The 27,045-nt window shown below is 39.4% G+C and overlaps 1 protein-coding gene across 5 annotated transcripts in view; it reads right to left on the reverse strand.

Moving 5' to 3' along the window:
- capn1 (calpain 1) overlaps positions 1-27,045 on the reverse strand; it is a 33,704-nt gene that overhangs the window by 1,721 nt on the left and 4,938 nt on the right. For all 5 annotated transcript variants that reach the window (XM_037758445.1, XM_037758444.1, XM_037758443.1 and 2 more), the window contains exons 4-19: positions 23,885-23,954; positions 20,157-20,275; positions 11,297-11,430; positions 9,880-10,048; positions 7,802-7,885; positions 6,312-6,397; positions 4,869-4,943; positions 4,023-4,183; positions 3,354-3,514; positions 2,620-2,631; positions 1,973-2,184; positions 1,840-1,879; positions 1,686-1,751; positions 1,538-1,595; positions 1,356-1,420; positions 98-166 (exon numbers count right to left, since the gene is read on the reverse strand). In XM_037758445.1, the coding sequence (XP_037614373.1) occupies positions 98-166; positions 1,356-1,420; positions 1,538-1,595; positions 1,686-1,751; positions 1,840-1,879; positions 1,973-2,184; positions 2,620-2,631; positions 3,354-3,514; positions 4,023-4,183; positions 4,869-4,943; positions 6,312-6,397; positions 7,802-7,885; positions 9,880-10,048; positions 11,297-11,430; positions 20,157-20,275; positions 23,885-23,954 (1,581 nt within the window). The remainder of the gene's footprint in view (positions 1-97; positions 167-1,355; positions 1,421-1,537; positions 1,596-1,685; positions 1,752-1,839; positions 1,880-1,972; positions 2,185-2,619; positions 2,632-3,353; positions 3,515-4,022; positions 4,184-4,868; positions 4,944-6,311; positions 6,398-7,801; positions 7,886-9,879; positions 10,049-11,296; positions 11,431-20,156; positions 20,276-23,884; positions 23,955-27,045) is intronic.

Raw genomic sequence — 27,045 nt, forward strand, 5'->3', positions numbered from 1 at the left:
GATCGGACTTCAAAATAAACAACAGGCTGACGCAAGTACCATGACGCAGGATCAATATTATTTTAGCCTAATCTGACCGATCAGTGATTAAACTCACCAGGTAGCGTTTAACCTTTTCCCAGAGCACGTGGAACTCTGTCAGGCCGAGCTTTCCACTGCCGTCCGTCTGAGCCAACAAGTCAAAGAACAACAGGGACTTTCATCTGATCAACAAGTCAGACAAACTCATTGTATAAAATGATATCACAAGCAGACGATTTTAAAGGGGAACTCCACTGATTTTACTCATCAAAGTACATTATGTGAACAAAAGTTGTTACGCAGAGTCTGATAAGTTGCCTCAAGTGAAGCGAGTGTCACTTGAGTCGGTTGGGGCAGAAGAAGTTTGAAAAAGAAAAGGCAGGCAACTCGAGGTTAGCCGCTACCAGCATCCCACACCTGAATCTTTGACCTTTAAAAGTGAGTTGCATTGTGGGTAATGTAGGCACCAGATTTTGACAAGGAAGAAGAATTCATTTAATAAGAAAGATCTCTATTTAAGCTACGTTGCCCTTTTTTTTTTTTTTAAAAGGTACAGTGTGTAGGGTTTGATGATATCTAGTGGTGTGGTTGCAGATTGCAACCAATTGAGTACCCCTCCGCTCACTCCTCCCTTTCCAAGACTGAGGTAGCGTGAGCCGTGAGTGCAAAGGCCATCCTTACAATAATAACACTAGTTTCACAAGCGTGTCGGAGAACTACGGTGGCCTTCAGGCAACGTAAAAACGCGAAAGGCTCTCTAGAGTCAGTGTTTGTTTTGTCCGTTCTGGGCTACTGTAAAACATGGCGGACTCCATGGAGAGGACCTGCTCCCTCTGTAGATACGAAGGACTCATTCTAAGCTAACAAAAACACAACAGGTCTTAGTTTCAGATGATTATACACTAAAGAAAACATAGTTATGAATATTATATTCCATTTCTGAAAAAACAAAGTTAAATAAAATAAATAAAAATTAAAAATTAAATAAGATAAAAAATTAAATAAATAATAAAAAAAATTATATATATATATTTTTTTATATATATATTATATATATATATATATATATATCATATTTTTTTATTATTTATTTAATTTTTTATCTTATTTAATTTTTAATTTATATTTATTTTATTTAACATTGTTTTTTTGTTCTTTATCCTTTTTGCATCGGCAATGGGTGAGGGGCTTTGGGGGAAAAATACCAAAATATGGAGGGACAATTGTTTAGATTTGTGCTCTATTGGTTGTTTCTGTACACATGTTACTCCAAATAAATTATTACGAAAAAAAAAAAAAAAAGAATTGATATTTTAAGGCCATTTCAAGGATACGTCCATGAGGCTTATCATACTGCGACAAGCTTCTTTTGTGAAGCCGTCTGTCTTCAGGTCTTTATCTGTTAGCATGAGAAAGGAAGACAAGAAAAGAGAAGAATAAACACATTTAACGCTTGAAATAGTTGAAAAATCCCATAATCTTATGAGCTAGCAATGTAATTGCAGCTGTTACTGACGTTTGCTGATGATCCTGTTCAATATGGTTTGCAGCTCCGTGATGCTGATCTCCATGTCCTGTCGGCACAAACAGAGAATGTCAAATCATTTAAACATGACTGTGTGTATACATACCATGAACCATTTCCTTCCTTCAAGTGTGCTTACCGGCCCTGCCAGCTGTCTGAAGAGATTCTTGAAGGCGGCGTCGATCTGGCTCTCGTCTAGCTCGGTCTGAAACACAAACAGAAACATTTTTCAGCACACATTTGGTTTTCTTTCCACACATCATTAGGGTGATGTAGTAGTTTCATCCTCTCACCTCTGTCGGAAGCTCTGCTGTAACGTCATCATCCAGCTCCCTGACATGGAAAGAAGAAAGATTTACTTTTCAGTCACATCATATGCCCAGAGCTCCTCCCAGATCCCTCGAGCTCTCTTACAGCTATACTCACTCTGATTCGGCTGGCTTCTCGGAGAAAACTCTGAGGCAGAAGTCGCCCTCTTTGTTCGGCTCGAAGGTGGAGGGGACGATGATGTACTCCCCAGCCGGCAGCCGCAACCGCGAGCTGACCTCCCTCAGGTTGATGAAGAGCTCTGAGCGAGCGCTGGAGGCGTGGGTGAGGAAAAAGTCTCGCTTCAGGTGGACGCCTGACCTGCCCTTAAACTGAGAGGGGAGAGAGTTTAAGTCAATAAATCCTTTTTTTCAAAGCGTTGGTACGTTAAACGGTACTTCTTATTCTTTCAACACTCTTTTACTTTAAATTGTAAGTTAAAAGTTTGGGGTTAAATCCCTTTATGTTTGTATTTCACAATGTCTGGATAGCATTTGGGAACTATTACATTGTTCACAGGAGGCAATTTGTTAATTTTCAACCCGCGACTAGTGAACCGCCCCATTAACGACTTTTTGGTTCTGTATTTTTTAATACCATCCCTCGCCCACTGGATATATAGTTTAGGGAATATTATAGATCCAAGACGAAACTGGCGAATTTCGAGAAAAAGTCGCTATTTCCGTGGATGGCAACCCCCCCCTCAAATCACCTACTGGTTGTTCTTCATTCACAATAAAAAAAGTGGTAAGAAGTAAAACTCTCACCTCATTTGGAACCTGTAAAGAACAAAGAGAGAGAGATGAGATTATTACCATGATGAACGTGATCAGGAACAACAAAAAGACAGGAAAGAAGCTACAAAGTAGTGATTTTTCAGCGATACGAAATCAAAGAAGAAATGTGTGAATCCTGAAACGTGACATTATAAAAACTGAGATAAGGATAGCCCCTTTCCACTGCAGGAGTTTAGCTAAACATAGTGTAACATGTCACAGGTGCTGTTTTTGTTTCCACTTTTCTCTGCTCGCTTTGGGAAAATGTTACTGGAACCAAATTTCAGCATCGCCCAAATGCAAGTTAATGGTATATATTGTGTCCTGGGTTGTAAAATAAAGTGAGAACACAAGGAAAAAATCAAGTAGAAATGCCTCACAAGGTTTCTTAAAAGTTAATGTAAAAAAGCAGGTTATATTATGTTAAGGTCCTGAAGTGGAAAAGGCTATAATTTTACTTTATTTATTTATTTATTTACCCAGAAAACCCATTAGTTAAAAACAAAAGAAAAAAAAAATAAACCAAATAAAATCAACAACAATAAAACTGTTTTTTATACTAAAAGAAATTAACAGAAAACAAAAGAAAAACAACAAAACTACAAAAAAAAACAGTAAAATCAAGAGCAATAAAACTACTAATGACAATAACAACAAAACAATGACTTTAAATTGCTTTTAAAGATTACGTTTTACAAGCAGCATTTTGTTGGACTGCAGCTAACCTCATAGAGGGCGAACCCGATGGTCTCCATGTCTTTGCCCTCCTGCCGCTTCTTCCTGCGGTCCTTCTGCATGAGGCCAACCAGGAAGCTGCAGTCTGATTGGCCGGGAGAGTCCGAGTGCGTCAGCGAAATCTTGAACTGGGGGTTCAGCCAAAAGGATGCTGGGAAGAAGAGTTGAAAATTGTTCTGCTTTTTTTTTATATCCAGGGGTCCATTGTTAAAATGTTGTTTTTTTATCAGTAGTATAGACAATAACAACACAATTTGCGTTGTCTTGGTCAAAGTAGATCGAGAAAACACTCCAATTCCTTGCATGTCTTCAGTCATGATGAGACATTTCCAAAATGTATTTTAAAGCAAGCCATTGTTTAGTTACTTAAGTGTTTAAATGGGAGTCACTGGTTCACATTCCTTTAGTAAATTCAACAAAATCCTCCCTCCCTCCTTCTACACCTCCTTGTTTTTTAAACATTTTTCATCCCCGAAAAGTAAAAGGCGTATTCAACACCATCATGAGATCCTAAAACTGCTTTGGTCAGTCGGAGAAACTCTGAATTAATCTCCAAAATGAAAGAAAACAAAACTAGATTGTGTTTATATCATTCCTTAAATTCTATTCTTTCATTCAAACCTCCAGTTTCCCGCCCATTTCTCCCGTGTGCTACATACCTGGGAAGTTCCTGCAACCCCCAGCGGTGCTGCCCCTCCTCCACTCCCCCTGATAGAGCGAGGAGCTCCACTTCTTCAGCTGGCTGTTCTGCAGAGCGTCGGCCGTCAGGTTGCAGAGCTCCAGACGGGTGAACTCGCGCAGGAAGTCACTGAACGACATCCTGAGAGATGGAAATAGATGCACCGTTAGGAGGACAGAGTTATGTTTCCATCACAAAGTCCAAGTTGTTGAACCTTGTTTCGGTACGGATGAAAAATGATGCTGACGTTTCAAACACATACCGCTGGCTGCTGAGAACATCAATATATCAAACACACATTACAGGGAAACAAAGTCTAAAGTCCTCATGTTGAGGTGTCTAATCATATTAACAGCTCTGTTGGCTCAAAATTAAAGTTTGATAATGTGTGTTTGAGATTTTAATTACATGTAAACAGATGGAAATAGACATCTGAAATAAAATGCTGACACAAGACATCTAAATTTAGTCCTATAATGAGTAAAACACATAAAAAAAGTCAATTTAAACCAGAGGTTCTCAATATTTTTCCTCATGATCCCTTGGAATAATTTGATGTAGGTTATTTTTTACACTTCTATAGTCTTAGTTATGTGAAAGAACAACTCAGGAGAAATATATTAGGAAGATATTAGACGTGTATTAAAAGATTGGAAAATAATCTATCAACTAGATTCAAATATTTAATCGCAATTCCGAATCACTGATTTAAACCACTTAGGGAAAGTCTAGAAAAGTCTTTGGGGGTCGGGTTGCATTCCTAGTCAGTGATGTCACATCAGGTGAATTTCCAACAATACCTGCGTACGTGCACAACAAGACTCACCAGAATTCACCGTCCTCGCTGCGGTTCTGTAGACGACTTCTGACGGAGCTATCCACACTGTCCCACTCTCTGGAGCTGAGGAGTTCACAAAGAAAAAATATATAATATATTTACTCATTTGTACTGTAAAGTCACATATAATTCAGCAAAAAATATTACAGAATAACTTGTTTTAGTATCTTTAAATTTCCTTTACACTGACATTCAACAGGTAAAGTTTCACGCTAATTTGCAAGTTTAAGTGTGACATATTGTTAGCCGTGGGGGGAGAATGTCAGGTATTTGTAAATTCATAACTATGGTGATATGATATTATGTAATCCCACCCATTTCTCCATTCCGTCTGACTCTTCTTCCCAACGCTGAGGACCCAGGAACACTGAACCCATTGTTTTTGTAGAGATTATTATTCTGCTGCGCAATCGCATTTTTGAGGCGTTTTGATGCTCTAAAAAAATTTGCACACGCTTCAGAACTGGCAAAAATGTACGAAGTTCTGCAGTGATTGGGCTCGGGCGTGGCTGCTGGTACCCCCTAATGCGTGGAAGGCCTTAGTTGGGACATAGTTGCTCCAATAGTCACAAAATTTGGTACCCAGATTGCTCTCATCATTTCGGACATATTTCACATTGGCTGTCCAAACCGGAAGTTTTAAATTTAAATTTTAAATTCTGTTTGTAAAATTTGTATTTTACTTTTTCGAACTCCTCCAAGAGAATTTATCGGATTTGTTTCGAATTTGATTGGTATAACCCTCCGACTAATGTGACGCTAAATTGTGAAGGAAGTCATAGGTCATGTGACAATATGTCATTTTAGGCACTTTACAGGTATTTTTCTTTTTCTTTTTTCGAAACTCTTCTGAGAGGATTCAACTGATCCATTTCAAATTTCATCAGAAGAATCTCAAGACCATGACGATGCCAAATTGTGAAATTTTGTGTTTTCGTGTAACGGGTTTGCTATTGCGAGACGGGCAATTTGCATGTTACGCCACAGGCAGCTGTTCTAAGTGGACTTTACATTGTCCAATCTGCCCCAAGAGATGTCTGGTATTTGTACTTTCATAACTATGGCGATATGATATTATGTGATCCCAGCCATTTCTCAACTCTGACTCTTCTTCCAAATGCAGAGGAAACCCCTCCTCCTCTGGTTTGCCTTTCTCTTTTCTTTCTGGGATCAGAGTGGATGGGTGATAATGGCTTTGGGAACTAATTTAACAGGCTATAAATACACATAAAAACTGTTTGTCAACCTGTGTACAAGACTCAGTGTGAAGATATGAGGTAAAAATGACCATTTGATGCCAAAGCATGCATTTAAATCCTGCACAGTATCTGTTTGTCTCATTCACTTCTAAGAAATTATCTTATTTCCCATCATGTATTGCCATTTAATGCCAGTTTTTCTAATGTAGTAAAGTGTAAAGTAAAACCGTACTTGTCGCTCCAGGCTCCGGTCCACTCCACTTCCCCCCATGGGTTCCTGATGCGAACCAGCTTGGTCATATTTCCTCTGTACACCACCTGAGAGCGAGGAAACATCCACACTTTGTCACTGGTTTAGTCGCGTGGTTGCACACAGTCATCATGTGTAATTACTGTCAGTTACTCTGAAATCAGTTGTTATAGTAAAGCACACCATAAAAAATGGAGAAATCAGCTGAGTCATTTGAGTCAAATGAACAACTGGTTACAATACAGATTACAACAACGCTGTGACGTCTGCATTAATCACATGAAGGGATGCACCATTAAGGAAAATGTTGCAGAACAATGATCTTGTGATACATTTAGAGTTTCAATCTATATTTTATAAGTAAAAATGCAATATTTGTACTGTAGTTTGAATCTAACTGCTACTAAAAGTTAACCAAACTGAAAAAGTGTGGAATATGGCACAACACCTGTAGTGAATAATATCACAATATGTTAACGTTACCTAGTGTTAGTTTGTAAAGAACCCAAAGATAAGGATGTTAACACAATAATGACTAGTCTTGGTGGTACAGTATAAAAGTTCACTTTTACAGTTTTGTGTCTCTTTTTAGTCATTTTGTCTCTTTGTAGTCATTTCATGTCCCTTTGTTGTCACTTTATGTCTCTTTGTAGTTGTTTTGTGTCTCTTTATTGTCATTTTGTGTCTCTTTGTAGTAATTTTTGGTCCCTTTGTGGTCATTTGATGTCTCTTTGTAGTTGTTTTGTGTGACCAAAATGTCTCTTTGTGGTCATTCTGTGTCTCTTTGTGGTCATTTTGTCTCCTCATGGTCATTTTGTCTCTCTTTGTAGTCGTTTTGTGTCTCTTTGTAGTCATTATGTGTCTCTTTGTAGTCATTATGTGTCTCTTTGTGGTTGTTTTGTGTCTCCTCATGGTAATGTTGTGTCTCTTTGTAGTTGTTTTGTGTCTCTTTGTGGTAACTTTGTCTCTTTGTAGTCATTTTCTGTCCCTTTGTGGTCACACCACATAGACACAAAATGATCACAAAGAGACACAAAACTGAAACAGTGAACTTTTATACTGTACCACCGAGACTAGTCATTATTGTGTTAACATCCTTATCTTTTGGTTCTTCACAAACTAACAATAAGTAACGTTAGCATATTGTGATATTATTCACTGTGTTGTGCTACAGTATATTCCTTATTACAGCTACATCTAAGTTACTGAAATGCAATTATTGACATGGGTACATACTGCAGTCTAGAACTGTAATATCTGCTTTTGGCCTGTTTTTTAGTTTAATAGTGAGGCAGCTAAGCTGAAATATTCATAACAATTTGTGTATTTTGCGATAAAAGCAAAAAAGGTTTAGATTTATATGTTATGAAAAGATGTAGATATATATTTCCAAAATTGTTGGATCAGTTTTACCCATAATTGTAAAATAACTGTGTTGCCATTTTGGCCAGGAGATTTGCTTCACCGCTCACCTCGTCCACACCGGTCACAGAGTAGGCATGTCCCTTCACCAGCTTCTTAAACGTGACGGCCTCCTGTTCCGACGAGCTGGTGGTCTGAGGACGAGAGTAAAACAGTCAGAGAGACAGTCTGCGATGCCATTCGCTCAGTCAGGAGGACGGTGACAAAGACGGGGACAAAGTATCTGCATACTGCTGCTCCAAATGACTGTTTTTGTCAATGGAGTCTGGTGGCTTTTGAAGAGAGCATTGCAAACAAAAAAGAGGCTAAAGCATCACAAAGTCTGTCTGTCTTGCTCCTATGTAGGAGAGGTGGTGGGGACTTTTGCATGTCTGAGCCCAGCGGCGCATTGTCTCATAATCTGTCCATGTGACCCTATTTGGATGAAACATTTCAGCTGTAATGACATTCAAAGACTGCTGAGATATCTACGCAGTCACTATCATCAAACTGGATTCCACATTTATTAGCATACCAAACGGGAGACATGACTTGTATGCATACCATCATGTTTCTTTGTTCATTGTAATAAATGCAAACTGTAAATGAAAAAGGTTAGAGTTTTTGTTATTAGGGATGTTCTTGCCTCATTTAAACCTTGTCACAGAAGAAGTGAATGAAACTCACTTTGTTTGTTGCTGTTAATCTCAATATTTTACTATTTTATCAACTCTGGTACAAGATGAGCTGGACTGGCAGTTCTTCTACCCAAACTGAGCAGCACTGATTACAGATAGATCAACAAGACAGAAAAGAGTTCAATCCCCTCTGTCTGCAAACACCGGGTGTCCTGGAGAATTATCCTGAGTTCCTGCCAGCTCCAAACTTTTTACTACAAGCTTCCCCATCTCCAACGCTGCCCTCTCCTGGTCCCAGATCACATTTCCCACATTTTTCTACCATTACAGCAACCTTTCAATCAAACTGCCCTATTTACCTCAGTTCAACCCCGCTCAGTGAGACTGAGGAGAGCTCTACAAGAAAAAAATGACTTTCTGGAAACAACAGTTATCTTTTTTTTTTTAACCCTCTGAGACCCACAATAGACCCGTTTTTGTCTTTTTCAGGGGGGTACAGGGGGTCTTTAGGGTGAGATAGCAGGTCAGCAGTAGATGTCACATAGAAGTGGTGTACATCATCTGAAAGCTGGAAACCTGAAGATTAATTTGAGATGCAGATCAGCACTGTGTGCCAAGTTTTCTATGGATTCCTTAGTTTTTTCTAGGTTCATATCTGTAGCTCCACTCTGGCCCTAAAACTGAACCTGCTACATCCTCCGAAAGACAGTTAAGTCGGTCGGGAGTCTCAGGTATTAGTACATTACATATAATTTCTTTAAAACATGACAGTATACTTTATGTTGTTAGTGTCATTTGAATCTGTCTGGTTTCCCTGATCCCTACAACCCCACCCCTTTTGGACTTCCAAGATTGGCATGTATGCCTCTTCCGACCTTTGACCTCACCTTAGAGGGGGTCAAACTGAAGCATGTGTCACACAGTAAGACATAGTCATAACTTATAAATGTTACAAGCACATGTTTGATTTGTAAGAAGTGTTTAAGCACTGCAACTTCTTATTTTCATCATTAAATCAGTTGATAATTAATACATTTTTCTACATTTATCATTTACAGTGTTGCAAGCAAATCTTCACATTTGAGAAACTGCTTTAAATTAGTAATTTAATGAGTTTTTAGCACCGTATTATGTAACTACAGGGTTAATATTTGAAGCGTGAAACTTTAAAAAGTGAGTGGAAAGTAGTTAATTGCCACGAGGAGCACTGAGAGTGAAAAAGGCTGACTTCAGCTGCACTGGGTGATCTATTTTTAAAGCAGGTAATGAAAACTGAGATCCCTATGAAAATCTGATGTGATGCTGTTTTTTTACTTGTCAATCCTAAAGAAGTTAAAGGAATAGTTTGACATTTTGCATATTTGTGTTTTTCCCCAAAGTAATAAGAAATGTCTGTACGGTAAATATAAAGCTGGAAACAGGTGGAAACATCTAGCCTGGCTCTGTCCAAAACCTGCCTACCAACAGCTCTAAAGCGAAAGCAAAGGGTGCGTGAACGTTGTAGTACTGACGTCTATGGAGCAGCCCAGCAGCGAGCCTCTCTCTATGGCCCGGCTGATGATGCTGTAGAGGTCGGAGGGGGCTTTCCTCAGCTCGTACATCTCCGTCACGCCGCCTGTAAAGTCCTCAAAGCCCTCGGACGTGCTGCCTCCTGACAGAGCCTCATAACAGCCGTTCAACCTGGGACACAAGAGGAAATGAATGAGGATTTTAATTATTATATTTGAATTATTACAGTCACATGAGCAGGCCTTAAGTGGAGTCAAAAGACCTGACTGTTGTTAGGGGGGAAAGTTTAGTCTCTCACTGCTCCACACCACCATATATGAACATGTACTATACCTCCATACAGAACAGATGCAACAATGCATAAATCTCACTTTTACGTCACACTCTTCCCGTTTCTCCATTGCTCTCTTACTGGGAAGCTTTCTTGACTTGGCACGCACGCTCTTCCACAAACAACGCTCTGTTTCACTTTTACAGCTAAGCAGATTTACAACTGAGACCTCAGCTGTCCACTGGAGCAGCTGCAGTCTCAAGTTGCTCAATAGCGCCGTAAGGGCTCCAAGTGTTAAGCAATCTACTTCTACATCCAGAAACTCTCAGAGGCGTCTTTGTGCAAAATCCTGCCACAAACTGCAGTCCTCAATAAGCCTTCACTTGAGACTGGGAGTTGAACTCGAGCTAACCTACTGTATATTTATGTCATGTTTATATCAGGGTAGATTTAACATACACATGAGCTGCTAACTGGAATAAACCAGCAAGACATGTTAACTTTATCCTCACAGTGGTATCACAAATAGGCCATGCGTATGTGTAATATCTCCCACTTTGTTACACAAACTGAAAGCGTGTCAACACAGGATGCAAATAGAGCAGCAACGCTGGATGATAGCAGTCACACATAATCCAAGGCACCAAAATAAAGCCAAATGTAAGTACAAACCAAGTGATATTAATAATAAAAGTTGTTTTAAATGTGGACGATCTGAAAAGTTAAAGAGGTCCCATTACGCTTTTATGCTTTTCCCCTTTCCTTTAGTGTGTTATATAGTTTTCTGTGCATGTAAAAGGTCTGCAAAGTTATAAAGCCCAATGTCCACCCTAAAGAAACACTGCTCCTGAACTGGCTGAAACGCCTCGCTTGAAGTCCCGCCTTTTCTTCCGTAACGTGGTGATGTCACCAAGTAACACATAGGCATAATACCTGCCTAGTGGCTGGTTTGGCACGCCCTCAAACAAAACTAGTTAGAGCGGAGTCTGAAGAGTCTGGTTTGGTTGACCAGTCACAACAGTGGGCCAGCTGACCAATCAGAGCTCGAGCAAGAATTCGAGGTAACACGGGATGAGTAACTGATAAACAAACGGTCATTTTGTGGGTGAAGTATTCCTGTAAGTGTTCATTGTGTTCATCATTCTTACTTAGCGTAGGCCTTTTCCAGCAGCGCGCTCCAGAACTCGGTCCCCTCTGCCGAGTGGACAAACAGCAGCTTCCCGTCCTTCACGGGCAGCCGGTCGTCGATCACCACCTCGACCCACTCGCCAAACTGCCAGAACTGCAAGACAGACAGAAGAAAACACCAATATTACAACTCAATTAACAGACAAGGTTTATAAAGATAAATAACTATCCATAAGATATGTGGAGATGGTTTAAGGACACAAGATAGTGTCAGCAGGGAGGTAGCCGGTCATTAAATTACAAGAGATATACAGAGTTTTATTTAGATTTATGGTGTACATAAACTAATAACAGAGTAACAATATTTCCCTCTGAGTTGTAGGGAAGTAGAAGTATAAAGTAGCAGATAAACTACCTTTGAATAAGCAATTTATCTGTTCTGTCTGGCTTATTTAAACGTGTTTTATTCTCAAAATAGTACTTGAGTGAGTATTATTTCTGGTGCTGCATAATTTATCGCGCGGCTGGCTGGATTTACGGACACACCGCTCAGCTCAAATTTTCATTGGTTTGAAATATATATAGAGAGCACAGGAAAAGGACAAAGAGGAGTCAGCAGCTTATCACGTTTAACCACACAAAAAACGGGGTGACATTGAGGAGACATCTGAGAAATGCTGTAGTTCCCATAGCCTGCTTCTGTGTTTCAACGACAGACACTCTCACCGATAATTCAAATATCTCCAAACCAGTCCTGCAAGCAAATCATTGGTTTACAAGCCAAAGTAGCTGTGCTTTGCCGCACCTTGTTTACCTGCTGTTGGTAAAGGAAATAAACTCTGAAGTTTTCTCTTCCGGTTTTGAAATGTCTTTTAAATCTCTCAGACAAGATGATGAATCAGGAGACAAAACAAGGCTTTGCAGGTGAACTGAGGGTGATGAGAGCCAGGTGGGTTTCTTTGAAATGTTTTTACAGGACATTAAAAAGATCATGTTTTCTGAATTGTTTTCAACGCATGGCTGTGTGCCTGCTGGCCAGCAGGGAGCAGAAGAGACCAACATATAGTATATATACAGTATGTATATGCACTACATGTGATTGTATAAAAGGTGCTTCAACTGTCGCCAACTTCAAATCTAGACTTAAAACCCAACAGATGCTTTTTGTTAAAGGACCAGTGTGTGTAATTTAGGCGGATCTATTGGCAGAAATGGAATATAATATTAAAGAGGACCTATTATGCTTTTTTCTCTTTCCTTTAGTGTGTTATATAGTTTTTTGTGCATGTAAAAGGTCTGCAAAGTTACAAAGTCCACGCCAAACACTACTTCTGAACTGCCTGAAACACCTCACTTGAAGTACCGCCTTTACTTCCGTAACACAGTGATGTCATCAAGTAACACATTTACATAATACCTGCCTAGCTGTAAGTTTGGCACGCCCTCATACAAAGCGAGTTAGAGCGGAGCTGGAGCGGAGTCCGAAGAGTTTGGTTTGGCTGATCAACCGGAGCAGACTGGGCTCCTTTACAGCATGAGTCCTGTATTTTAGCTTTTCATGTCGCTTTTTGTTTCAAATGTTTTTATTGTGAAGCATAATTTTTAAAAAAAATAGCCAAACATAATATTGCCATACTTCTTTTCTACATTAACAAACATAATGTCAAAATACACAAGAACATTCTTCAAAAAATAAATATATAATAAAAGAAAATAAATAAATAAACTATATATATTAAATTAAATATTAAAAAATGTTACAAATTAATTAATTAAAAAACAATAATGAAACAATATTAAAAACAATAAGAATTATAATAAAAAATAATAAATAATTGATGGAAAAAAATCTAATAAGAATAATACTATTACTTGTATAACTTCACCTCCAAAATGTTCTAGCTAACTCATTAGCTTTTCTGTCGTGAAGAGAGAGTTTGTGCAAGTGCAGAAAACACAAAGACAAAAACCTTGAGGCAGTAACACACAATGAACCTCCTGCAAGAGACGAGCTCAGAGTGCGGTAATGCAGTGTTGTGAAAGAAATATCTGATTGTCAAAGTAACTGGGTTTGTAGACCAGAGAAAGAGGGGGGAGGAAGTTCCAGGATTGTCATAAAAAACACATAAAAAGCCACAGCTGTGTACATGCATATGTGAATATACAAATCAGCATTTGTGTGTGTACAGCAGGAAGATAGATGGATGGATGGATGGATGGATTCTGCATGCTCTGCAGAGCTGAATCCACCTCTGGGAGGAGCCGTGTCTCAACACAAAGCACACACACAAGCCGACACACACACCACCCCCTGGCACACACAACTTCCTCATTTTAGTCTTTCACACTGACGCCTCGTAGCGTTTATCACAGCAATGTCGGAGCGACACCAGGGAAATGACTTTCAGTTAGCCTGCCTTAAAGGGGACATATCATGCTAATTTTCAGGTTCATACTTATATTTTGGGTTTTTACTAGAACATGTTCACATGCTTTAATGTTCAAAAAACACATTATTTTACCGTCTGTCTGAATATACCTGTATTTACTCTGTCTGAAATGCTCCGTTTTAGCACCTGTCTCTTTAAGACCCCCGCCTGAAAAAGTCCAGTCTGCTCTGATTGGCTTGTGAGAAAAATATGGTGCACCTTTGCAAAGTTAGTTCTCAATCACTGGGTGGAGATCAAGGATGTTTAATAAGACCTGGATACGGCGCCGCCGCTCAGCCTTACTTCCTATTTTTCCAGTGGCCACTTGCGTAATTGAAACAAAAAATCCACCTGCGGACAAAAAAGCCTTTTCCTCATAGACCACTATTGTAAAAGAAACATCTGTAAAACTGTTGACAGGACGCCTCGAACCGCAAACCAGGTCAATTACAATCTCTGAACCCATCAGCTTCCGGTCTGACAACAGATAAGCCTCTGGGGGCATGGGGCTATATTTCCAGGGTTCTGGTGTAGCAGGCGGATATCCGGGGCAAGACTTCCTTTTATGTGCAATACTCATTGTTTACAGTCCGATTAGAAACTTGAGATGTGAGACTGGAGTGGGAACTTTCAGAAATGCTTGTTAACGGCAACACCTGTTGCCTTTAAGTCAACGAAAGTCATCGTCGGGCTCGAGCTTGCTCGCTCTAAATAGACATGAACGAGCATCGCTCAAAACAGTGAGGCAACACACGTCAGCTAAAACAACAATATCACTCTATATTTCACCTGCTTGGCAGTAATGTTAGCTGACCAGACAAAGATCTCTCCATGAATCAATGCTGGTCCTAGTGTTGGCTTGAGAAAAGTTATCATCTCCGACCACGGTGGCAGGGAGACACCGGCACCCGGTCAGAGACGATAACGTTTCTCGCTGCGGAGCCCCGTCACTTCACGGGACACGGGAAACCTCTGTTGGTCTGGAGGAGCTGCAGCATTTATTTCTGCACAAACGTCCACTGCACATTCACTAGATATTCTCAGAGTTAAACTAACTCTTCTGCAGTGTGTAGTGTGCGCGCGTTCACGTGAAGAGGTGGAGCGAGACAGCGAGAATGCTCGCGGTGTGTGAGTGAAGGCAAGCAGGCAGAGGAGCAGAGACTCCGGCCACACAACATCAGATGTTTTCTGATCCAGGCAGCCCACAAAAAACTGACTGGGTTGTCTTATTTTACTCCAGATACCAAAACGGGTGTGCACAAGCACTGAAAAAAGTGACATGATATGTCCTCTTTAAGGCGTGAGAAATCCTCAACGCATCTCTACAAACAGTTCAGACTTTCTGTGTGCTATAATAAGAATACGATAAAAGATTCTGACCCAGTTAAGTTTCATTTGTTTCCGACTGACTGAGGCGGCTGAGATTGCCTAGTTTATAATTTATTCTTCCTCCTTTTGTTTGCCTGCCTCGCTTGTTCGCATAGACTCCCTCCTTTTTTTGCCCTACTTCAATTAAGATCCCCACCGCCGGCGCTCATAATCACATTTTTTGGGATGACTCATCCAGGTCTGGGTAATCTATCCAGAGGCTTAAAAGGATCCAAACTGATACAAAGGAGGGAATCCCTGGAAGACTCTGCAGCACACAAAAGGGAGCGAGAGAATGGAAACATGCTCGGGCAAGAAATGAAAAAACTGCAAGTAATGGAAACATGTTTTGGCTGCGATACAAAAACCATGAAGACAGGCTAAAACAAAAGCCCGTACAGGCATGTATGAATAGAAAAAGAGGGCGATGAAAGTAGGACACGGCTAAACGGAAAGCAGCCGCATGTATTCACGAGCCATTTCATGCATGTACATTAAACACATGCATGCATTTACAAGCCTTTAGAGCAAATTAAAGTGTTATTTCCACTCATTCTAGCAGAGAGAACAAGTATGTCTATATTCTCTGGAAATAATCAGTGAAAAACAGGCCAAATATTCTGCTTTCCCTTGGCTGACTTCTCTGAAATTGAGTCAGCAGCCCCAGTCGACTAAATGGGAGCTGTGTGTGTGTGTGTGTGTGATGGTATATTGATCCTTCGATACCAGATGAGTCAGCGTAGCAGCCCTCGGAGCTGAATTTCTCAAGGACAAGTTCAGAAATTACAGACACAGATGTTCAAATCTTTGTCCACAGGGTTGCCGGATGGATTTCCCTACTCTGTTATAACCTGTGTCTGTGTGTGTGCAACTGTTGCCTGCTGAGGGCAACCAGTTTGATTTGACAGTGGTATCCATGACTGAGCAGTCAGGCTAGAATACAGTAAGTGATCCAGGGTCGTCAGTTTTCATGCTCTATATCGTAGGTCGGTTCCTACACATGTAATATGTGTCTTTGATGTGCGAGAGCTTCCCCTTCTGGTCCCTCTTTCACTTCCTTGCTCTCTCTCTCTCTCTTTCTCTTGTCAACACTTGGCAGGCTGACAGACTGGTTGGCAAAAAAAAAACCTCGCTGCATCAAAGAGGGCGGCCGACTCAGCTCAGAGTGCAACGTGACAAAGCAGGTCGGGATGGTGGGAAATTAGAGGCGGCACTCAAGAATTAAATATTAAGATCCTGACTTTGTGCGCGTTCAGTTTGAAATCTTCTCTCGCGGTTTTTCTGAGAACATAAGAGGAATGCGAGACGCTGCTTAGCAGCACGTTTTTTGGCAGAGATTCACAGTCGCTCCGGATGTGAACACAAGCTGATGGAAGCACCGGGGACGTGCTCGTGCAAGATCAGAGGACTCGCACAAGTAATGAGACGTGACACACAGACACACAGACTCCTCCACTATGGAGTCACAGGAGTGCCATCAAAAAAAATAATGAATCAAAGACAAATAATAAAATATAAAAGAATAATTATAAGCATTTTCATTTATTTTCACATTTATTTCTGTATGTATTTATTTATATATTTTTCAAATATTTATTTATTTATTTAGCATATAACTTACTCTGTTTTTTTTTTTTTTTATTTGAAGCAGAGTATATGTGTGCAGGAATTGGCTAATCAGCCTGGACAGAAAGGCCCACACAAAGCCCTAAATAGAATAGCAAAAGCAATAGGGAAAAGAATAAGAAAGGAAAAGTAAAGGTATAAAAATAAATAAATGACATTATATATAAAAAAATAATAAAATAATAAATAATAAATAATAAATTTAATAAATAAATGTATTTCTGTATATATATATATATATATATACAGAAATAAATTTACAAATTAATGTGAAAATAAATGAAAATGCTTATAATTATTATTTTATATTAATTATATATATATTTATTTATTCTTTTAATTATTTATCTTTGCATTCCCACATTTTTTTTATTAACTAATTTATCCTTTTATTTATTCCTTTTTTATGGCACTCCTGTGACACCATACTCCACAGTCCTTCCTGATGCACATTAATAATAATAATTTCCTGTATTAATTTAGATAATTTCCAAAGTAAAAGTCCCTAGAAGTGTACGATTCAACTTTTTCCCATTGTCTAGTGTTAAAAAAAGTTAACGAAAATCGCAATAAATCGTAATATCGAATCGCAATACTTAAAAATCGCAATACATATCGAATCGGCACCCAAGTATCGTGTTAGTATCGAATAGATAGGTGAATCGTCCCAGCCCTATCCATCACTAAAGGCAAAATGAGTTATTTCTACAGTATATAATCAATAATTTAGCATTCAGATACATTAACTACAGGGATCGGCTATAGTTTATGGCATATCCACAAAACCTCAGTGGGATCACTTCCTCATACAGACCTGTGCTGCCTGTAAAAGTTTATTATTCCAGTGTGTGGGTACTTTTCCATTGTATTTTAATTTTGGTTGTAAAATGACCAACATTCAAATTGAGTTTGTCATAAATATAAACCACTGCTGCAAAGACTTCCCTATCTCTATCTGGACTGAATGCGTGCATTGTTCACCTGCTCACTGACTGCAAGCATGAAAGGGGTTGTGATCAGGCCGACACCTGTGTCACTGCTCCAGTGTGCAGCAGCTACTGTGTGCTCGTAAATTTGCTTTGTTGTATGTGGAGTATTTTGTGTACAAAGCAAAGTTCAGCTGATAAAGCCCAGCGGGAAGCCAGAGGATCGCAACACCACACAGACATAGAAGAAATATAGAACACAAATTTAAGTCACAAAGCAGCAGGACTGGTCCTCCAGGTAGGTGAGGCGATATGATAACGAAAGGGGTGTTGGTCACTTTAGGAGACGGGTTTATTGACTTACTGACCGACTGGGTGTGGATCTGAGAGGTCAGTTATTATCTTGGATGACTCAGTGAGGTGTAACAAGTCAAAAGAGGAGATTATGACTATTATGAAAAATGCTGTTTTAAATCCTTTAAAGTCTGGGGAATGCTGGGGAGAAGCAGAATGAGTTCACTTTTTACCAACTCACTGGTTCAACATATTAAGTACCACTCCAGCAAGAAACTTCAAATTAGGACTAAAACTGCTGATTATTTTCATTAGAGAATAATCTATAAATCGTTTTTTTTTATAAAACCGTTCAGGATACAGTTTGGAATTAAAGTAAATGAAAAAAAGCAGGAAATCCTCACAGGAGAAAGTGATTACTTACAATCATTTATCTATTCAACGTAACCTCATGCAACGGTTCGTATGATATCTTACGGAAAGTTATTCCTCATATTTTGTGCGTTTTCCTACGAATGTCCAGCAACAATTTCTACTAGTTACATGCATACAGGCTTTTCAAAATAAACTTCCATCTTCACAGGAAACAACTTAGTTATAGTGCATTAACTTTCGTAGGTATAGCTACAAACGGTGTATTTGAACAGTCTGATTATTTTAATTAGCAAATAAACTACAAATCATTTTTTGATGGAATCCGTTCATTATATGATCTAGGTGTCATCCTGCAAATACATATTTTGTCAAAACAACAGTTAAAAAAAAGATTCAGTTTAGATTTAAATGAGATGAAGAGTCCTCACAGGATCGATTATTAACATTATCGTCAATGAACTTATCATTTCAGTACTATTAACATAGAGAGCTGCTCAGTGACCAATAGCATTAATGCCTGCAACTGTATTCATATAAATCAGTAAGCTGTAAGCAGTAAGTGTTTCTTGCCGAAAACAAACAAAGGTATGAATGAGGGGAAAGAAACTGCCAGCCAGGGATCTTCCTGTGACTCAGTTTCAAAACAGAAATGACATCATGCATCTAACCGCAGCGAGAGATCAACAAAATCGTTCCCAGCAGCACCGTTGCTGCTAATAAGAAAAACTCTCTAGATGGATTTTTGCAGCTTGTAATGGTTTAGTGTGAAGTCAAACACAACTACACGCAGAAATGCAACAAAATAAACTTTTCTGGTTTGGTTTGAACCAAAGAAAACACATTTTTTTTTAATCACTCTAACAGTTTGCACAAACATCTAACAGGAAATGACACAACAGCAAGGGTTGGGGCAGAAACTCGCTGAACTAACTGAAGTGACAAAGAACTGCTGGGCCCTGAATCTAAACATCTGGATTTCCACACAGATGCAGAAAGTCCTCAGTTGAGGGTTTGATAAGAATATAGTATTAGCAGTGTTTAGCAACTCATGTAAAGGGTTATTCTAGTCTGCATACCAATAGTTCATTCAATTGTCAGGCAAATTTTAAGCAAACTTTTGAAATGTCATCAAAAAAAAAATCCCAATTAGGCGTTACCCAGCGTAGTTTGGACAGAAGTTGGCGCTATAGGCTACGCATGGCTGTAATCCGCCTTTAAACAGAGTAGGAGAAGTAGAGGTTGTGAACCAGAAACAAAACAAGTCGGCTTGGCCGTCTAACCATCTACGAGAGAAAAATGGGGAGAGATTTTCAGGAATGTGTTTCAATTGGGCAAGTTTTAACTGTTCTTTCATGTCAGCTAGTATTGGCCATGTTTCATACTGACCGGAGACGACGACAAGCATCTGCACAAACGACATCAGCCTCGACAACCAGTGGTTAATTTCAACATGGATAACGAGTTACAAGCGTTGATGACGAGTGTGCATTTTATAATGCTACTACTGCCTACCAGTGTACGTGAACGGTCATGTGATATGCGTTGTCAGGCGTGGTAGTAAGGACAGAGATTAATTCTGTAACGGCCCTAAAACGCTTGTCTGGACGGACATCGTTTTCATTTTAAAACAAAAACGTATCAGTGTGGGTGTAGCCTAAATTCATATCCACAGAAACATGACATGATGACGGGGGTTCAGTCTGCAAGGGTTTCACCTGTGAGGTCTATAAATTAGATGCCAGCATTATGGGATGGCCAGCTGCTAGAGAAGAGTAGCCAGTGTCGGCTGTGTTTGCTGTGTTTCTATCTTTAGACATATTACAAGTAAAGTGTGTAAATGCAGGAAGTGAAGCTGTTGTCACCTGGAAGTGAAAGATGCCGGCATATCCCTGCTGGAAGTCCTGTCCGTGAGGAACCACCCTGTGGAGGAGGTCGTCGTTTAAGGTCAGCGAGGCGATGGCCGCCAGCAGCCAGCAGTCCCCTGAGGACACACACACACAAAGTTTTAATACCCTGACTCAGCCAAAACCTGCCTAATACATTTGAATGTTAAATTTTAACAATTTCAAATAAAGCAGACTCTACATCCGTTCCCATTAGGAGAAAGTTAATGTTCTAATTCATTCATGGTGCTTGCATGAATGCACTTGGAGGCCCAGTTGGAAGACACTCGTAAAACTGGAATTTTCCCAGTAACAGCTCAGTAACAACAAGAATCTGGAACTATGTTTGAACAAGCTTTGCCCTCTGGGAAAAAAAAGGGAGAGGCACTTGTTCCACTGGACTCCAGAGAGGAGTTGAAATTACCACGTCTCCACAATAAGTCACAGATGTTGTTAGTAGGAATCACACTGTGGGTTTGAGCCACAATTTCTGTTATGATACCTTTGTGTATGTTGCTAAAGTTTCTAGGCTGGAGGTCAGGAAACACCCTGACTGACGTAGTTTTTACCATCTTGCTTTCACACAACACAGGCTCTGGCATGTGATCTGAGATAATCTCGTCAAGAACAAAAACACTGAGCTTTGTTGTGTTATCTGGGAGCAGTTTAACATTTTTGTTTGGTCTATTCTCATATCTTGAATGTCAAAGGGATAGTTTGGGTGTTTTGAAGTGGGGTTGAAGCATGTACTGCTGTGGACGGGGTCGGCAGCAAAACGTATTTTAGCCACCTAAGAGAAAGGCACATCTAAATAAATCAATATTAGTTTAAGTGTACGCTATATCTTATATATATATTTTCGCTGGTTTACCTTGCCGTCAGACAGCTATACAGTCTATGTTTCTGACGGGGAACTGAAGAAGTTATCTATGATCTCACCAAAGCCGCCAGACTCCATTGAAAAAAACAGTAATTTACCGACCGACATGAGTCATCTACTGTAGGTAATACACTGACTATGGATAAGTACCTCATACAACCCCACTTCAAACACCCGAATTATCCCTTTAATGCCTAAAGGCCATGACTCTTCTTGACACCACCGTAGGTTTGAAAGGCATGTTTTCTGAATGCCAAAAACACACCATTTGTCATAGCCAGAAACTGTGAAAACAGAACTTATCTGCGGATTTTAAAGTTTCCGACAGTCCTTGAAGGAACTATGTGTGACACACGCTTCCGTCAGGAAAAAACAACCAAATCGAAGCTTAAAGGTCTTATTGATAACATTTTTACGTAGACGAATATATATATTTTTTTTAAATAATACATCCACAGAGCTTTTAGAAAGGTGCCGAATAAAAATATGGCTTTTCCTGAAAAACAATTATTATGATTGTGAATTAATCATTTTAAAAAATTTGGTTGGTCCAAAAAGAATGTTTTGTTTATCTCTGTGGAAGATATCTGATGTTCAGTTCCCACTTCTAACAAGACTTGTGAGCCAATAGTAAAACGACGTTGGTATCACGTGGTATCTCAGTGTTGTCAGTTAGTGTGGAAAAAACGGATAAATGTCTGAGATTGACGGTAAGTGCCTGGCAATGACTTGTTGTGAAGTGAAAGCAATGGAACGGGGGAGGGAGAATGCAACATCTAGTGGCTGAATGTTATCAATGTTATCAATAACACCTACACATACAGACAGAACCATTCACGCTCACATTCACACCTACGGGCAATTTAGAGTCAATAATTAACCTAAACTGCATGTCTTTTGACTGTGGGGGGAAACCGGAGCACCTGGAGAAAACCCATGCTGACACGGGAAGAATATACAAAGAAATTCAACTTTCGTTTTTTCTTTTTTTATGATTTATGGTATTATAACAGTGTTAAACTGCACAAAATACATTTTTGATTTAGCCCAACTTCTAGCCATGATTGTGCCGTTTCCATATTATATATTACAGTAAAAAATGAGGCCATGGTGAGTAAACTCGAAACTGCTTGGGGTTAATGCTGGTTAATGATACACAGTACTTCTATACCGAAAGCAATTTAAAAAAGGCAAGCTGTTTCACTTTTACGTTATCATATTTATATCTATCATATAATCCGTTAACAGCCCCTGATAGCAGCTAACAGATAACCCCGTAGCGTAGAGATAAAGACTACTCAGTCATGGCGCATTTGGGCTGTAAAACAAAGCGAAGCATCGTGTTTTCTGGCTCAACATTTTTGGGGTTATTGTTTTGCAATTCAGCTGCTCCTCTGGGAGGAATGAGGGGGAGGCTGAGTAAAGTATTGCATTTTTGGCGATGGGGGGGAAGTCGCTTCCTGCACTGCCAGAGCGACTCAGACGGAGGGAGGGTGGCCTTGTTTACAGATGTGAGGCCAAGAAACAAAGCATGAATTATAGATGCCGCTCTGTGTCGAGCAGGAAACATCTCAGGCAATAAACTGTTACTGGTTATGCTGAATTGACTGTTAAGTCTCCTCCGTTTCTCTCTCTCCTCCAGGCTGTCCATCTGCATCTGTCACTCACATCCTCGTTCAGTTCGCTCTGCTGGCTTTGATCGCTCATCTTTTAATCTGGCGTGTTGACCAAAGAGCTCAGTCTCATTTACACATACAAGGAGGATGCAATGGGAGCTGATCGATAGTAGGAGTACGATTTTGTTCAATAATCTTGACTAAAATATACAATTAAATAATATTTAAAGGGAAATTCCATCATTTTTACAGGTTAAGGTCAGTTAAGGAGTGCTACTCTGTAAAAAAACTATAGTAAAATATATTCTGTGACTCTGTAGAAGCTTTCTAAAGTCTGAGATTATTGTAAATTACAAATTACTTTACAAACTAGACAAAAAAAGTCTAACGAAGACGCAGTCATTTCGTGTTTTTGGCCTCGGCTGCTTCGATTTTGAGGGTTCTTTTTAACCTATTTGTTCCAAAAGACTATATTTAGTATGATAAGGAAAAAAGTCACAACATTTGTTCTGATAGGTGAAAAGTCTTAAAATTTGGTACGGCCATACTTTGGGCAAATATCTATCAGTTCAACTTTGACATTTTTAGAGCACATGAAAAATCACACTTTTATGAATAGTCAAAAATCATTTTTTTGAAAAATGAGGACAAACGCCAACATTGTGTTTATCAAATGTTTTTCTATGTGAAATATCTTTTTAACCCTGCATATGTGTGCATATCTTTGATATTCAAATTGTTATGAGTCCATAGATACCAAATGCTTGATTGTGCTCCTTGCAGTTTCTGAGATACAGACATTTTCTCATCATACAGTATATTAACTTGGCTTTAGCCCAACAAAAGATCATATTTGTCTCACCAACATCATAGTCTCAATTTATATTTTCTTCTCCTCCTAACCTGTTAATATAAACCTTATAATAGTTCATCATTTTATTAAAGGAATTGTATTGTGGGGGATTATGTTGTCTGTGCTTCTGGAGGGAGATGAAAGCTTTACTTATGAATGTCCTACATCCAGACCGTTACATTTGGGACTTCTACCTGGCAAGCCTCCAGTCAGTCAATCACCTGTTTCTTTTGGCTTCTGGCAGCATTTCTCAGTTTGACTTTCTCCCTGATTAAATTTAAGCTATATTTCTCTCCTCTCCTGTCCTCTCCTGTCCTCTAATAGCTTGATCACGCAGTAGTAACAGATGGGAACTTACCCAGAGCTCCCTGACAGATGTCTGTGCGAGTGGCTCCATCTACGATGAACTCAGGACGCTTGCAGAACTCCTGTCGAGTGTACACAAACAAAACAAACAAACATTATTGCAATGTAATGTTTGCTTTTGGATACTCATTTTACAAGCATGTTACATTTGTTGTCTTTTTCATGCTGATTGGGTTGAGTAGTGCAAAGAGTCTAGTCAGTAGAAATGACACAATACATTGTTTATACAGGTTTAAACAAAACCTCCACATTGCCCGTTAAGATAGTTTTCTGACACAATATTACATTTAAACTGTAAAAATAACTTTCAAATAAATGTCTATAGGATTCAGTTGGTCAGTCAGAAGTGCACTATTTGCGACATTTGAAAAAATGTAAAAATGGTCCGAGTCATGATGTCTCACTTTCAGATTGTTGTTGCTTTAGTAACACCCACAATACAACACATACAGTATTAAACTATACAGGCTTTGAAGTTAATCAAAGGTGTATTTTGCTGACATTTTTCGGCAACCAAAATATTCCAATTAACTTTCATGAACTGAAAACACACTGTGAAAGGGTTAAAGTTGTAAGATGAAAACACAGACAACTCCCAGACCGGACAACGCCGTGGTAGCGACCTGTCAATCACAAGGTTGCCCTGCCCTAAATAATTCCCTGCTTTATGGTCTATTTGACTCTAAATGGGACCATAATTTACTAAATGAACATCATGCTGTATTGAAGAAGACTTGAAACTAGCGACTGAGACCATAAACTCATGTTTACAATGTTTACTGAGGTAATAAAAGTGAGAAGTAGGCTCATTTTCTCATAGACTTCTATACAATCAGGCTTCTTTTTGCAACCACAGGAGTCGCCCCCTGCTGGCTATTAGAGAGAAAGTAAGTTTAAGGCACTTCCACATTGGCTTCACTTTTCAGACCCGGAGGTTGCCGCCTGCTTTTGATGTTAACTTCTTGCACTTGTTTCTAGTGTTTATGCTAAGCTAACATCACAAAGCTATTTCTATTCTGAACAAAACTGATCTCATTCTCAGCAAAGAAGTATAAAGAGCTGCATCTATTGTTGTTGTCGATCAACAGATAATTAAATGGCAACAATTTTGTTAATCCATTAACCATGAATATTCGCTAGTTTTCTTGTCAACATCAATTATATTTCTCCAAATGTGAACCTGCTCCTTTAAAAATGCACAGCTGAAGTTAACACCAGACTATTTGAGGACCAGCGGGGATCACAAAAAATAAACATTTGCATGAAAACAGTGTTGCTTTCTAGTGTTTCTTGTCTACGTCTCGTTTCCCAGTATTTCCTGCTCCGTAAACCATCTTCGACTCAGCATGTTGAGCGTGAGAAACCCCGCATGAAGCTATAAAAAGAAATCTCCCATTTATTCTCGTGCCCCATAAACACACGCACCATCAGACACACGGTTGAATTCACAGAAACAGTAACCATCACACACACAAACGGGCTTAAACACAGATTTTTTGGGGGAAATTAGAACACCATCAACCCTCTTGTGTAGCCTAAATATTACAGATCCTGTGGTGCAGGGAAGGAGCATGCATTATAAAATGTGAGACTTTTTGGAGAGACGAGACCCCGGGAAGCATTAGAGCCGCCACAGGACACACGTTAACACACAAGCACACTCAAATGGAAGCTGCGGGAGGAGCTAACAGGCTGCAGTCACGCTGATGATCACGACCCCGAGAGCTTTCAAGATCACGACTCGTCTCGCTGCTCTATTACGGGGCTGACAGCAGCGACCTGTCACGGTATGCGCAAATCAAACAGTAATGAGAGTGTCTTCAGGGCTGCCGTGATAACACCCAATGAAGACAGTCCCACTTGGTGTCCTATTGGGCTACAGGGAGCACCTTGATGTATTTATAATGTCGTGAGCAGTGATGAGAGACTGGGAGAGGCAAAAATGGAAGGATTGGAGGTTTGTGGAGGTACATGGATGCAATAAAAAGCCGAAAGAAGAGACAGAAACCTCTCTGAGACACTTGAAAACTTCCTAACTGGTGTTGTGGGAACATTAAAATGATATCCACCAATCATTTCTGACAGAAAGTTTAGTTGCCAAGCAACAGATTCAATTTAAGTGTGTGAGGAAAGGCTGCTTGGGAGGTAAAAATAATATTATAGCAGGTAATAAAAAAATGTGTTATCTGTTCACTCCCGAAGTCATCAGTCAATGTCAGATGGATTTCATAGGATCATCAAATATGTAGAAAGTTAAACTTTCTCACAAACTCCTGAAGTTATGGAGGCCCTATTATGCTCATCAGAGTGGTGGGGGGGGGGGGGGGGGGGGGGGTGTGAAAAGAAGTGCTGCAGCACAGCCGGTATGAGAAAAATAAAGTGTTATTTTTTACATAAAAGCATGTAAACACGTTCTAGTAGAAACTCAAAATACAAATATGCACCTGAAAATGAGCATAATAGGTCCTCTTTAAAATCTAAAAACATGAGTTGTGCTTTGCAAAAAGGTCTTTAATGTTAATTATATTTCAAGGATATATATGATTTGTAATAAATTGGCGAGAAAAATTATAAAAAACGGTCCCCTAGCAAGAGTATCAATATGTTTTGTAGCCAAACAAGTTAAAATTTGGTCTAAAATTCCTATATTTACCAGATTATCTCCTCTATTTTCCTCATTAAGAATGGCCTGCTCAGTCAAGCTTTGACAGAGGACTTTACTAGCTACTGTAGGTTTTATTTAGCATGCTCTTTTAGAGCTTTAAAAACACAGCCCTGCTAAGTTAATGTCAGTAGTTTGGAGCAAGGCTGAGATAAAACCAAGTGGAAACCTCCGGGTCTGAAAAGTGAAGCCAATGCTGAAGTGCCTTAAACATGCATTCTTTCTAACAGCCAGCAGGGGGCGACTCCTCTGGTTGCAAAAAGAAGTCTGATTGTATAGAAGTCTATGAGAAAATGAGCCTACTTCTCACTTGATTTATTACCTCAGTAAACATTGTAAACATGAGTTTATGGTCTCAATCGCTAGTTTCAAGTCTTCTTCAATACAGCATGATGTTCATTTAGTAAATTATGGTCCCATTTAGAGTCAAATAGACCATAAAGCAGGGATGCTTTAGGGCGTGGCTACCTTGTGATTGACAGGTCGCTACC

The sequence above is a fragment of the Sebastes umbrosus genome, chromosome 22 (genome assembly GCF_015220745.1).
Source record: "Sebastes umbrosus isolate fSebUmb1 chromosome 22, fSebUmb1.pri, whole genome shotgun sequence".
Lineage (NCBI taxonomy): Eukaryota > Metazoa > Chordata > Actinopteri > Perciformes > Sebastidae > Sebastes > Sebastes umbrosus.